The following is a 13911-nucleotide window of genomic DNA, read 5'->3' as shown; positions in this document are numbered from 1 at the left end:
GTCTCTTTTTGTGCCAAAATATGACGCAATGGAAGGAAACACTGATTTTTGAGAGACTCTTAAAAGTTAGGATCAGAGCGACGAAAATAACAACTGAAGCAGCCAAAGAAAAAATTGTGGCTCCAAAACGTGTTCGGTCACCGGCTTGAAATTTAGCCGGTTTAATAAAGACAGTTGACTCTCTATATTTACCAAAATGTAGTCCGATCGGATAAAAGACTGATTTTTCGGAGATTGTTAAATCTAAGCAAATGCCACTAAGTTGAAAACTGAAAGCCGCTTAAAAAAAATTCGGGGGTTCAAAAGCTGTTCTAGAAGCGACCTTAAATTTCGCCTATTTATTAAAGACACATTAGTCTCTTTTTGTGCCAAAATATAACGCAATGGAAGGAAACACTGATTTTTGAGAGACTTTTAAAAGTTAGGATCAAGAGCGACGAAAATAACAACTGAAGCAGCCAAAGAAAAAATCGTGGCTCCAAAACGTGTTCGGTCACCGGCTTGAAATTTAGCCAGTTTAATAAAGACACTTGACTCTCTTTATGTACCAAAATGTAGTCCGATCGGATAAAAGACTGATTTTTCGGAGATTGTTAAATCTAAGCAAAAGCCGCTAAGTTGAAAAATGAAAGCGGCTCAAAAAAAATTCGGGGGTTCAAAAGCTGCTTGAGAAGCGACTTTAAACTTCACCCATTTCATAAAGACACATTAGTCTCTTTTTGTGCCAAAATATGACGCAATAGAAGGAAACACTGATTTTTGAGAGACTTTTAAAAGTTAGGATCAAGAGCGACAAAAATAACAACTGAAGCAGCCAAAAGAAAAAAATCGTGGCTCCAAAACGTGTTCGGTCACCGGCTTGAAATTTAGCCAGTTTAATAAAGACACTTGACTCTCTTTATGTGCCAAAATGTAGTCCGATCGGATAAAAGACTGATTTCTGGAAAATTGTTAAATCTTAGCGAAAGCCACTAAGTTGAAAACTGAAAGCCGCTCAAAAAAAAATTCGGGGATTCAAAAGCTGTTCAAGAAGCGACCTTAAATTTCGCCCATTTAATAAAGACACATTACTCTCTTTTTGTGACAAAATATGACGCAATTGAAGGAAACACTGATTTTTGAGAGACTTTTAAAAGTTAGGTCCAAGAGCGGAAAAAACAACAACTGAAGCAGCCAAAGAAAAAATCGTGGCTCCAAAACGTGTTCGGTCACCGACTTGAAATTTAGCCAGTTTAATAAAGACACTTGACCCTCTTTATGTACTAAAATGTAGTCCGATCCGATAAAAGACTGATTTTTCAGAGGTTGTTAAAAGTTGAAGATAAAAACTGAAACTCGACAGGAAAAAAAATCGTACAATCAAAACCTGTTCAAGCAGCAACTTGGGATTTGGCCCATTTAAGCAGGACACTCGGCTCTCTTTCTACACCAAACCGGGGTCAATTGGGATAAAAGACTGATTTTTCAGGAATTGCGAAAAATTATGTCCACAAGCGGCAAAGCAAAAAACTGGACCTCGCCAAAGAAAAATTCATCACTTCAAAACCCGACAGAGCAGAGACTTGAAAATTCATCAGTCCCTTAAGAACACTGAACCCTTTTCGCCTATCAAAATTCACCCTCATAGAGCAATAGCCTGATTTTTGTCAGTTATAAACAGAAGATCCTTGGCCGCTACCATTTGCAAGCATTGTATGCAGATCGGACGATAATGCCGATGGCAAATGCACAATTGTTTCGGTTTTTTTCACAATACATACAGTTTGTTGTTGATGTCCATTAATTACGATAATTCAAGTAAATCGCATCCATTGTTCCATAAGCAGTTTATAAAAGAGCTCTTTGCCCTGCCTTGTCCAAACTCAACAAGCAACGGTGTGGTGCATCGTTGGATTTCTGCCGTGCATATTGAACTTCTGGTTCAAGTTCATCTGAAACATCCAGTCCAAACATGTCACCTCAAAATCCTGATGGTGGCTTGGAGGAGGAGGAGGCAGTTGTAGAGCCGCACGCCTCCTTTGAATTCGGGAGGCGCCTAGTCAACGCTCCTGCAGGAGAAGAGGTGGTTATTGCTGGTAAGACGCCTGCAGCTGGGCGAAGGCTTGCAACTGAGCATGCTGGCTTTCATCAGGACTGTCCGGTCAGTTCCCGGAGTCAAGCGACGTGCACCAATTCCGGGACAACCTCTTCAATAAAGTGGACATGGTGACTGCGGACTGTCGCCGATGGGACGTGAGCCACACGGAAATCCCTCAAAGAACCGGCAAGCTGCTCAACATCGCCCAATTCGACGCCGGGTTCTTTGGTAAGCCCGCCTTCTGCCCTCAGCAGCGCCTTAAGCGGCAGATTTCCCGCAGGATTCCATCCGCGACAAGCCAATGCTTGCGATCCCATGCTCAGAATGTTCCTGGAAGCCACTGTGGAGGCGATGTTCGACGCCGGGCTGCATCCGACTGATCTGGAAGGCACCAATACGGGTGTCTTCATCGGATCATGCTTCAGTGAGACGGAGAAAGCATGGTTCATGGATAAGCTGATCCCGCACACCTATGCTGTTACCGGGTAAGCCTTCAAGCTGGCCGTGATGGCTCACTCTCATTGGCTTTGCAGCTGTCAGCGCTCGATGCTGGCCAATCGCGTCAGCTACTTCTTGAAGCTGAAGGGGCCGTCGTTCATATGCGACACCGCATGCAGCAGCTCCTTGTACGCGTTCGAGCATGCTTATAAAGCATTGCGGACGGGGCAATGCGATCGTGCCATCGTAGGCGGCACCAACGTCTGCCTGCATCCGTTTGTCTCGTTGCAATTTGCCAGGTAGATTTTAAGCTTAAGCATGCTTTAGCGGCTATTTATAGATATGTAGGGGTTCACACTGTCTGGGAGCAGTGCTGAGTAATGTTGCAAACATCATAATAATTTTCAAAAATTCCTGGAAAATCAGGATTTTGTCCGATTTGATTGGTTTTTTGCGCAAAAACAGAGTCAAGTGTCCTTAGTGGAGGTGCGAAGTTTCAACTACAAGGTTTATCCGGTTTAGGAGCAACGAGTTTTTTTGGGCGACTGCCATATAACGCTCCTGCCCCACTAAGGACCAAGTTTCTCAACCTGTGAAAAATCAGTTTTTTGTGCGATTCTAGTGAATTTTTTGTGGCAAAAGAGGGTAAAGCATCCCTAAAAAATGGAGAAACTTTCGTACATCTGTTCCGTCAGGTTCTGGGGAAAAAATGTTTTTTGGGCGACTTTCATATGTCGCTCCAGTCTCATTTAGGACCCAGTTTTGCAACTTCTGAAAAATCAGGCTTTTGTCTGGCTGCCCTGATTTTTGTCTGAGATCGAGCACTAAGCATCTTTATTAAACAGACAAACTTTCAAGTTTTTGCTTCCTGAAGTTTGGAAGCAACGATTTTTTTTCGTGCGACTCCCATATAACGCTCTTGCCTCACTTAGGTCCAAGTTTAACAACCTCTAGAAATTCAGTTTTTTATGCGATTAGATTCGTTTTTCGGCAGGAATGCGATCCAAGTGTTCTTAGCAAATGCTTAAACTTTCAAGTGTCTCATTCACGGCATTTTGAAGTAACGATTTTTTTAGTTCCGATCAATTTTCATCTTTTTAGGACTACTTTTTGAAAACCCCTGAAATATCAGTTTTTTATGATTGAACTGCCTTTTTGCAGAGAAATAGGGCGGAGTATTCTTATTCATAAGACGAAGTTTCAAGTTTCTCTTTAGTTAGGTTTTGAAGCCACGAATTTTTTTTTTGGGGGAAGTTCCAGTTCTTTTTTTGCCGCGCTTGAGAGCAATTTGAACAGCCCTTAAAAAATCAGTTTTTTATGCAATTTAACTGATTTTTCGTAAAGCCGGAGGCTGAAGTTTTGTTAGTATGTGCACCAATTTTCAAGTCTTTGCTTCATCAACTTTTAAAGCTACGAATTTTTTTAAAGCGACTCTCATATTTTGCTTTGGCCTCACTTAGGTCCAAGTTTCACGAACTCTAAAAATTCAGTTTTTTATCTGATGCAACTCACTTTTTGAAGCCAAATAAGGCAAAGTGTTTTTAGTCAATGGGAAAAATTTCAAGTCGTTCTTTGATCAGGTTTTAAAACCCCGAATTTTTTTTTGAAGATTTCCTGTTTTTGAGACCAATTTTAACAACCGCCAGAAAATCCATCTTTCTTGCGATTTTACTGAATTTCTACAGCGAGAGAGAGTCAAGTATCTTTAGTAATCAGCCGAACTTTAAAGTTTCTGGTCCAAATTGCAGAAAAGTGCCGCACTATTTAAACATGGGGTTTGAAGCCACGAAAGGAGACTTATTGAGTAATGTTCAAAAATTCCTCAAATATTCGCACTAGATTCAATTTGACTGCTCTTTCCCCCAGAGAAACTCAAGTTTTCTTAGTAGACGCACAAACTTTCAAGTTTTTCCTTCATCAGCTTTTTAGGCAGCAAAGTTTTTTGGAGGATTTCCGCATTTGCCTTTGAACGCACTGAATACTACTGTCCACAAGCTCTGAAAAATCCGTGTTTTGTCCGTTTGGACTGATTTTTGGTGCAAGGAGAGGGTCGACTCTCTTTACTTAGAGAACAAAATTTCAACTCCCTGCTTCAGCTAGATTTGAAGCCACAAACTTTTAGTTGGCAACAACCTTCACTTTTTTGGGCACTTTTCGCTCCAACTTTAACAGCGCCTGAAAAATCCGACTTTAACCCAATTAGTTTGTGCTTTTGTGCATGAAACGAGTCAAGTGTGCTAAGGTGATGTGTAAAATTTCTAGTAAATCTCAGGATGGGTTTGAAAGCTACGAATTTTTATTTGCGACTTCCGCTTCTCCTCCTAGCGCCGCTCTTGGGACTTACTTTGTCTAACTTTACAACTTCAAAGCTCGGTCTTCCTCTTGTCCAATTGAACCAAATTTTTAGCCAATAGTAGGGCCAAGTGTCCTGATGGGACAGGCGGCGCTTCAACAGTGGAGCTTGCTCAGGTTTTCTGCCTATCAGTTGTTCAAAGCGTCTTCTAGTTTTCATTGCTTGTAGTTTTGGGGCCAACTTTAGCATCCCCTAGAAAATCAGCCCCAAGTCCAAAACGTCTAAATTTTTCCCAACAAAAGCCCTCATGTGTTGTTAGTAGATGGTTAAAATTCCACGCCAATAGCTTAAGAGGTTTGGAGTCGACGAATTTTTTTTTGGAGGCTTGCCTTTATTATTGGCGTGTCTGCTTGATTGGCATGCAAATGTTCCCAGATTGGGCGTTCTGAGCCCAGACGGCTCCTGCAAAGTGTTCGACAAAAACTGCAACGGTTACGCCCGTTCTGAGGCCATAACGGCGCTGCTGCTTCAGAAGGCCAAAGACTCGAAGCGCATCTACGCCACTGTGTTGCACGCCAAAACCAACTGCGACGGCTACAAGGTGAGCCAAAAACCGCCCCAATTCCCCCACTCTCACCTGCTCTGCCCCCATCAGGATTCCGGCATCACGTACCCCTCTGGCGAGATGCAAACCAAACTGCTCAGGGAGTTTTACCAGGAGTGCGACAAGGTGAAACCCAGCGATTTGAGTTTCCTGGAAGCCCACGGAACTGGTAAGAAGAGTTGTGTGGGTTTCGCCCACTGCGAGTGCTAGACGGAGACAGAGTATAGTGGGGCGGGCGCTGGCAACGCCTGGCTCCGCCCACTTCTCCTGTCCAATGCGCGCAATTATTCGCATTCCAGGCACCAAGGTGGGGGATCCGGAGGAGCTGCAGGCCATTGAGGAGATTTTCCTGCCGGGACGGACGGTTCCATTGATGATCGGCTCTGTCAAGTCCAACATTGGCCACACTGAGCCTGCATCCGGACTGTGCTCCATTACAAAGGTTGGAATCTCCATGAACTGCTTGAACTTACCACGCCCACTTTTTGCCTGATTCCAGATGGTGATTGCGATGGAAAGCGGCTTCATCCCCCCCAACATCAACTTCACCGAAGCGAGATCAGGGAGCAAAGGCCTGGATCAGGGCATGCTCAAGGTGGTGGTGGAGAAAACCCCCTTTGCAGACACCCGCGGGCTGATAGGTGAGGAGCCTCCAACGAGCAAACCGATGCTGATGGCGCTTTGCAGGAATCAACAGCTTCGGGTTCGGAGGCAGCAACTGTCACATCCTGCTGCGGCACAACCCCCAGGCGAAGCGGAGTCACGGGAGGCTGGGCCCGCCCCGATTGGTCTGCGTGAGTGGGCGGAGCCAAGAGGCGGTGAACTGTCTCCTTGACGACGCGGCAGCCCACGCGGATCCCGAGCACATTGCGCTGCTCCATCACGGCTTTAGGTGAGCGTCCGACCAGAGATGGCGCCACATTAACTCCTGCCGTCTGCAGGCGCGATGTGCCCGGACATTCATACAGGGGAAGCGCGCTCCTTTCCAAATCGGGCGAAATCCACCGCTCCTGCAGCAAAACCGCCGATAAAACCCCCACTTTGATGGTGGCCTTCGGCGATATGGCGACCCTCAGGTGGGACGCGGGCTTCAAAGAGATCCCCGTGGTGGCCCGAAGCATCCAAAGGTCTCCCCCGCATGGTAGAGAAAGTCACTTTGTCACCCCCAGGGTTTCAGGCTGCAGCAAAACCTGCCCCCCGGCAGCCGGGAGGTGGAGGAGTTGCTGCGGAGCAGCACCCACGCAAAGGACCAAATCGTCTGCAACTTCTGCATGCAGGTGATTCTCTCCGACCTGCTGCAGGCCGCCGGCCTGGTCCCCGATCGGGTGTTCGCAGTGAACAAGGGGCTGTCCTTGGGGGTGCTGGCGCTGGCCCACTGGGAGGGGGCGATCACTCTGAAGGAGGCCCTGCAGTGCGTGGTTGCCATATCGAGCAGCTGCTCGGCAGGCAACCTGCCGGAGATAGCCCACTATGTCTGCCAGGACGCAGCCACTGGTGGGTGCTGCCTCCAAAGACTCCCAGGGGGCTACAGGGGCGTTTGGTTGCAGCTGCCGACCTCCAGCAAGCCCTGACAAGGGTTCTGGTGACGCCGCGGCGACTTGGCAAGCGCGTGATTTTCGCCGCCACCCCCTCTGAGCTGTCCCCCGACTACTTGATGACCTCTTGGGGCGACACTCGCGTCCTGGTGGACGCCAGCAAAGCGCTGCAGAGAACCGACGTGGTCTACGAGCTGGGGAACGGCCAGGTTGTTGGGGGCAGCGGGCTCTTCGAGCACAAGTCCTTCATCAGCAGCGGCAACGGTGTCAACGACTTCCTCATCTCCCTTGGCAGGTGGGGCTGCAGCCCCACTCTCCCAGCCTCGGCTCACCTCCTTGTCTTGCAGGCTGTACCAGCTGGGGCTGCACCCGCAGCCCCAGAACCTCTGCCCCCAGGTGGAGTTTCCGGTCAGCCGGGCCACTCCCATGATAGCGCCCAAGATCAAGTGGAACCACCAGGACAACTGGTTTGTGACGGTTTATCGCGCCGACGACAACATGCAAGTGGAAGAGAGGAGCTTTTTGGTGCTGCACAAAGACCCGGCGTACGGCTTCATCAAGGGCCACGTGATCGACGGTAAGGCGCCCGTTTGCGTTGCCCCCGTAGGACTGATGAGTCTCCCCCCAAGGCCGAAACCTGTTCCCCGCCACTGGGTACCTGAAGGTGGCGTGGGAGGCCCTGAGCCACATCTACGGGCGAATGGGCACCGACACTCGCATCGTCTTTCAGAATGTGAAGTTCAAAAGGGCGTGCACGATGCCGCATGAGAACAACAAGCTGGAGCTCACCGTGATGATCCAGCGCGTCTCTGGCAACTTCGAGGTGATCGAGAGTAAGTGGCTGCGCCCCTGGAGGAGGAGCTCTTCTGAACTGCCGACCTCCTTTCCAGACGGGATGTCCGTGGTGAGCGGCGTGGCCCGGCTGGTGTTCAAAGACCAGCACATGCCGGACGTTCCCTTCTCCCAAGGAGTCTGCAGGGAGGAGGCGCCTCTGATGAGCACCAGGGACGTGTACAAGGAACTCAGGCTCCGAGGGTACAACTACAAGTGAGTGGCCTTTGGAGGCTGGGCGCTTTCTAGCCAAACTGGGCGCGTTGCATCCGCAGGGGGAAGTTCCAGTCGGTGAAGAGTTGCGACGTCGGCGCCCACACCGCGCGAGTGTCCTGGGACGGCAACTGGATCACCTTCATGGACAACATGCTGCAGCTGAAAATCCTGCAGGAAGACACGCGGATGCTCTACGTGCCCACCAGCATAAAGCGCATCCACATTGACGCTCAGAAGCACCTCAGATGCGTCAAGGAGACTGGGCAGGAGAATCCAGACCTGCCGGTCTTCCTCTCAAAATCCACCGGCATCGTCAGGTAGGCGGGGCTTATTGGTTTAAAAGCGCTGCGCGCAAGCCACGCCCTTGTTGTAGGTGTGGGGGGATCGAGATTACCGGGCTGTTGGCCAGCTCGATTGCGCGCAGGAAGTATCTGGCCACGCCCGTGTTGGAAAAGTACGTCTTTGTGCCCAATGCGTGCAGGCTGCGGATGGCCGAAGCCATTCGGGCTGATATGCAGATCCTGCTGGAGAATTTGTACGGCTTCAATGTGAAAGCGGTGGAGCTGATCGATGAGGCCACCGTCGAGGGCATCGTGCCCTTAGGTAGGGAAGGGGGTTTCTCCTGAAACTAGAGCAGGAATTGGGATTTGCAGGCGAAACTGTGCATGATGTGCTGGCTGATCTGCCTCTGATCCAGCCGGAGATCATTATTCTGAGCAAGAACGAGATGGAGGTGAGGAACGTCAAAGTGGAGGACAAGAAGCTGCTGACTGAGTTGGACTGTAGTCTGGTGGTGGCCAGCAAACTGTTCCAAAGGAGCAACGTGAGTAGGATTGCTGTTTTTTGGTAAAACTTTGAAAATTTCTAGAAAAATATCGGATGGTGCTACCAAAACGAAAATTTTGCGTTAGATAGAATCGGTTTCGGTCCTTCGAAGGAAAAAATTTGGAAGGTTCTAGCGTTTTGGGTTTCGGCTTAATTATTTTTTTTAGAAACCGTTGCTGGCACATCTGTGGCAAGCCGCCTTAGTGAAAATTGCCCAAATTTTAAAATTTCTTAAAAAAATTCCCGATGATGCACAGAGAGGGAAACCTTTGCCTGGTACAGAACCGACATTTGTGCTTCCAAAGCAGCAACTGAGAAGATCCGGGCTTTTTTGGTTTGGGCGCAATCATTTTTTGAAGAACCATTGAATACTAGTGGCAAGAAATCTTAGCGCAAATTGCTCAAGTTTGAAAGTTGCTAAAAAAATCCCTGATGACGCACCAAAATCGAAACTTTCACGTGATATATACAGCCGCCCTTTGCGCTTCCAAGGCAACAATTAAGAAGGTTCTGGCTTTTTTGTATTGCGCCCAATTTTTATTTTTTTAAGCCATCAGTCATTGTTCAAATTTCCCAAGTTCGAAAATTTGTAAAAAAATCTCCAGTGATGTTCAGAAGTGCAAATTTTGACGTAATATAGAATCCATATTTGTGCTTCCAGAGCAGGAAATGGGAAGATTCTGACTGTTTGTTTGGGCGCAATAGTTCGTTTTTCAGAAAGCCGTGCAGATTTTTGCATGTTAGCTGAGTCAAAATTGCTCAAGTTCGAACATTTCTCAAAATGTCCCTGATGAACCATAAAAGTCGAAATTTTCATGTGTCATAGAACCAACGTTTCTCTTCCGAAATCAAAAGCTATAAAAGTTTTGGCTTTGCTGGTTTGGGTGTAACTATTTTTTGTATGCAACCGTTGCAAGAAATTTCAGTTAAAATTACTCAAACTTGAAAATTGCTCCAAAAATGTCTGATGCCGAAACACAAACGAAAACTTCCCCGTGTGATAGAACCACTTTTTGCGCTTCCAAATCAAAAACTAAGAAGGTTCTGGCTTTTCTCGATTGGTCGCAATCATTTTTTTAAGCATTGAATGTCAGTTGCTAGAATCCTGTTGAAACCTTTGCAGTTGCGCTGCAAGCCATCCAAGTCAAGTTTGGTCGAATTCGAAAATTTGTGATGAGGCCAGCAAATCGAAACTTTAGCAAGCTCGAAAATAGACTCTTACAGTTGGAATACCACAATCCTAACAAAAGTGTCTTTTTTGCTTTGGAAGTGATTTGCTTTTTACGAATCCATAGTGTAGCAAGCGCCATAAGGGAAAGTTCCCAAGTTCAAAAAATCGCAGAATTGCACTCAAAGGCGCAATCCACGTGAAATTTTCAGCTCTTGACAAGGCAACCTTTTCCTGTCCACTGCACCAATCAAAAACTGACTGCTTTTCCCAGTTTCAGAGCTATTAATTTTTTACTGAACGATCCAAAGCGCGCGTTTAACCGCCCCCTTATAACACGCCGCACCAAACTCTCCCTGGCTACTGGCTCGAAGCGACTCAACTGCACAAAAACCACACGTTGAAAGCCCTCGAAATGTTCTTTGCAACCGTGCAAAGCCTGGCAAAATCGCTCAAATAGCCGAGCAACAACAAGCAAACGAATCCAACCTGTTCTGCTTCAGATTCTCCAAATCGCCCTGGGCTCCATCAAGGAAAACGGCTTCATCCTATCCAGAGAGCCGCTGGACTTTGACGTGTCCGCTGTGACCAATCAGAGCTTGAGCATCGTGACGGTGTTCACCACCGATTTGGAGCAGCTGGTGTTTTTCCGCAGGAAAACCGAGTTCAAAGCGCCCAAAACCGTGAGTTCAAACCCCCAAGCTTCCTTCCTTCAGCGCTGACTCAGAAACCCGCACCTCCAGGTCAAAGTGCAAATGGAAAACGACAAAGACTTCTCCTGGCTGGCCAAACTGCAGGGCGCAGTCGCCCAGGACGGAAACGTGCTGGTCTGCGCCCAAAACGAGCCCCTCAGCGGCCTCCTAGGGCTGACTGCGTGCATTCGGCGCGAACCTGGTAAGTCCCGCACCTCACCAGTGCTTACCTTCAACGGGCGCCCCTTTGCAGGCGGCCAAAACATTCGCCTGCTATTCCTGCCGGATCCCGCCCCGGAATTTGACATCAACCTGCCCTTCTACCGCGACCAATTGGAGAAGAACCTCGCAATGAATGTGTGGAAGGACGGCCAATGGGGCACCTACAGGCACCTCCTCCTGCAGCAAGGGCGCCTGGCGGAAGTGCGCCACTGCTATCTGAACACGCTGGTGCGGGGCGACTTGTCCTCCTTGGCCTGGATAGAGGGGCCCATAGGGGCAGGCCGCCTCGCGGATCCAGACGAAACGTTGGTCTACGTAAGTGGGCGGAACGGGGGGGTTGCTGATGTTCACGGCCTGGTATGCTGCGCAGATCTACTACGCCTCCTTGAACTTCAGGGATGTGATGGTAGCATCCGGCAGGATCAACATCGACCACATCACCCGTGATAGGAGGGAGCAGGAGTGCGTCCAGGGCTTCGAGTTCTCCGGCCGCACTCGCAGGTTGGTGGAGCCTCCCTAGCAGGTTCGGGGGGTTGTTGAACAGAGCTTTCTGAGCGGTGGTTTGCCGTTGACAATCTGCAGCTGGCGGGGCTCAAAGTGGTATGTTTCAGTGGAAGGAGAGTGTGCGGTTTGCACCGCAACGGAGCATGCGGCTCCCTACTGGAGGCGGACACTTTCCTCATCTACGACATCCCGGACTCCTGGAGCTTGGAGGAGGCCGCAACAGTCCCGGTCGTCTACGGAACCGCCTACTACGGACTAATCCAGGTGTGGTGGTGGTGCGGGTGTAAATTCTCGCAGTAAAATGCCTCAATCCCCACACAGCGGGCCCAAATGAGAGGCAACTCGACCATCCTGGTCCACTCCGGCACTGGAGGTGTGGGACAAGCCGCCATTCAGCTCGCCCTTGGTATGGGCTGCACTGTTTATACCACAGTGGGAACCGCCGAGAAGCGGGAGTTCCTGAAGAAGTTGTTCCCCCAACTCACAGGTGAGCTATGCAGAAGGGGTGGAGCATGATTTAGACTGTTCCCGGTCCATCCAGATGGGCGCATCTTCAGCTCCAGGGACATAAACTTCGAGAAGAGCGTGATGGCGGCCACCAAGGGCCGAGGAGTGGATTGTGTGCTCAACTCGCTGGCTGAAGAGAAGCTTTTGGCTTCTGTGCGGTGTTTGGCGCGAGGCGGCAGATTTGTGGAGATTGGCAAGTTCGATCTGGCCAGCGACAATGAGCTGCAGCTGCTGCTGCTGAGCAAAGAGGCCAGTTTTCATGGTGAGTGGCCAGGAGGTGCTTGACTCGTGGGAGAACCAGGGCCAAAAAAAAAATATTGCTCACAAACTGAGCTGCCTAGACGCTTTCCGATTGGTGCACTCGAAGCGGAAAGGGCAGTTTTTTAAGACCTGTGAGTTTCGCGTCGATCGCACCATCGGGGCAAGTTTTGGAAATTTTCGAAGTTGAACAATTTCGACTGGGATGGCTTGCAGTGGACCTGCAATGGTGTCTTTAGAAAATCCGGACGTCTAAACGACGGAAGTTCAAATCCTGCTAATTCCTGCCTTGAACGCGCCAATATCGCTTCTACCAGAGCTAAAAGTTTCGGTTTTTATGCGTCATCAGGGAATTTTTCAGAAATTTTTAAAGTTGACTAGTTTTAACTAAAATGGCTTGCGACAGACCTGCAAACGTTTATGTAAAAAATTATTGCGCCCAAATGCAAAATTCAAAACGCTCCCAATTTTTTGTTTGGAAGCCCCAATAACGACTCTATAACAGGAAAAAGTTTTGGTTTACGTGCATCATCAGGGATTTTTTAAGAAATTTTCGAACTTGAGCAATTGTGCCTAAGAAAGCTTGCACCAGAGTTGCACTGGTGACTAAGAAAAATTATCGCGACCAACCCAAGACGACTAAAAAATTTGCAATTTTTCGCGTAGAAGCACAAATATCAGCCCGATAACACGTAAAAGTTTCGATGTCTATGCGTCATCAAGGATTTTTCAGAAACTTTCGAACTTGAGCAATTGTGCCTCAGAAAGCTTGCACCAGATGTGCACGGGTGACTGAAAAAAATTATAGCGACTAACCCAAGGAGACTAAAACCTTTGAAATTCTTGCTTTAGAAGCACAAATATCAGCGCTATAACACGTAAAAGTTTCGATGTTTATGCATCATCAAGGAGTTTTTTAGAAATTTTTGAACTTGAGCAATTGTGCCAAAGAAAGCAAGAACCAAATTTGCATTGGTGACTGAAAAAAATTATAGCGACCAACACAAGAAGTCTAAAACCTTTGCAATTTTTGCGTTAGAAGCACAAATATCAGCTCTATAACACGTAAAAGTTTCGATGCCGATGAATCATCAAGGAGTTTTTTAGAAACTTTCGAACTTGAGCAATTATGCCTAAGAAAGCTTGAACCAGATTTTCACAGGTGACTAAAAAAAATTATAGCGACCAACCCAAGAAGTCTAAAACCTTTGCAATTTTTGCTTTTGAAGCACAGATATCTGTTCTATAACACGTTAAAGTTTTGATGTCTATGCATTATCAAGGAGTTTTTTAAAAATTTTCGAACTTGAGCAATTGTGCCAAAGAAAGCTTGAACCAGATTTGCATTGGCGACTCAAAAAAATTATACCGACCAACCCAAGAAGTCTAAAACCTTTGCAATTCTTGCTTTAGAAGCACAAATATCAGCTCTATAACACGTAAAAGTTTCGATACCGATGAATCATCAAGGAGTTTTTTAGAAACTTTCAAACTTGAGCAATTGTGCCAAAGAAAGCTTGAACCAGATTTGCATTGGTGACTGTAAAAAATTATAGCGACCAACCCAAGAAGTCTAAAACCTTTGCAATTTTTGCCTTAGAAGCACAGATATCCGCTCTATAACACGTAAAAGTTTGAATGTCTATGCATCATCAAGGATTTTTTAAGAAATTTTCGAACTTGAGCAATTGTGCCTAAGAAAGCTTGCACCAGAGTTGCACTGGTGACTAAAAAAAATTAT

General features: G+C 47.5%; 1 protein-coding gene across 1 annotated transcript in view; it reads left to right on the top strand.

Annotated features, from left to right (window-relative positions):
* Positions 1–1836: 1836 nt before the first annotated feature.
* The window catches only part of LOC109542979 (fatty acid synthase), a 15834-nt gene continuing 3759 nt past the window's right edge, over positions 1837–13911 (top strand). The window contains exons 1-25 of the mRNA XM_019912458.2: positions 1837–2075; positions 2132–2305; positions 2358–2562; positions 2611–2814; positions 5244–5409; positions 5464–5581; positions 5712–5854; positions 5912–6053; positions 6100–6304; positions 6354–6539; positions 6590–6906; positions 6960–7242; positions 7295–7524; positions 7577–7780; positions 7838–7994; positions 8054–8311; positions 8368–8597; positions 8648–8817; positions 10491–10670; positions 10731–10881; positions 10933–11216; positions 11272–11402; positions 11513–11669; positions 11727–11892; positions 11947–12174. Coding sequence (XP_019768017.2) covers positions 1952–2075; positions 2132–2305; positions 2358–2562; positions 2611–2814; positions 5244–5409; positions 5464–5581; positions 5712–5854; positions 5912–6053; positions 6100–6304; positions 6354–6539; positions 6590–6906; positions 6960–7242; positions 7295–7524; positions 7577–7780; positions 7838–7994; positions 8054–8311; positions 8368–8597; positions 8648–8817; positions 10491–10670; positions 10731–10881; positions 10933–11216; positions 11272–11402; positions 11513–11669; positions 11727–11892; positions 11947–12174 — 4813 coding nt within the window. The 5' untranslated portion in view covers positions 1837–1951. The remainder of the gene's footprint in view (positions 2076–2131; positions 2306–2357; positions 2563–2610; positions 2815–5243; positions 5410–5463; positions 5582–5711; positions 5855–5911; positions 6054–6099; positions 6305–6353; positions 6540–6589; positions 6907–6959; positions 7243–7294; positions 7525–7576; positions 7781–7837; positions 7995–8053; positions 8312–8367; positions 8598–8647; positions 8818–10490; positions 10671–10730; positions 10882–10932; positions 11217–11271; positions 11403–11512; positions 11670–11726; positions 11893–11946; positions 12175–13911) is intronic.

Source organism: Dendroctonus ponderosae, unplaced genomic scaffold (assembly GCF_020466585.1).
Source record: "Dendroctonus ponderosae isolate FM_Combo_2020 unplaced genomic scaffold, Dpon_F_20191213v2 Dpon_F_20191213_4, whole genome shotgun sequence".
Lineage (NCBI taxonomy): Eukaryota > Metazoa > Arthropoda > Insecta > Coleoptera > Curculionidae > Dendroctonus > Dendroctonus ponderosae.
This window is presented reverse-complemented; position numbering and strand designations above follow the sequence as displayed.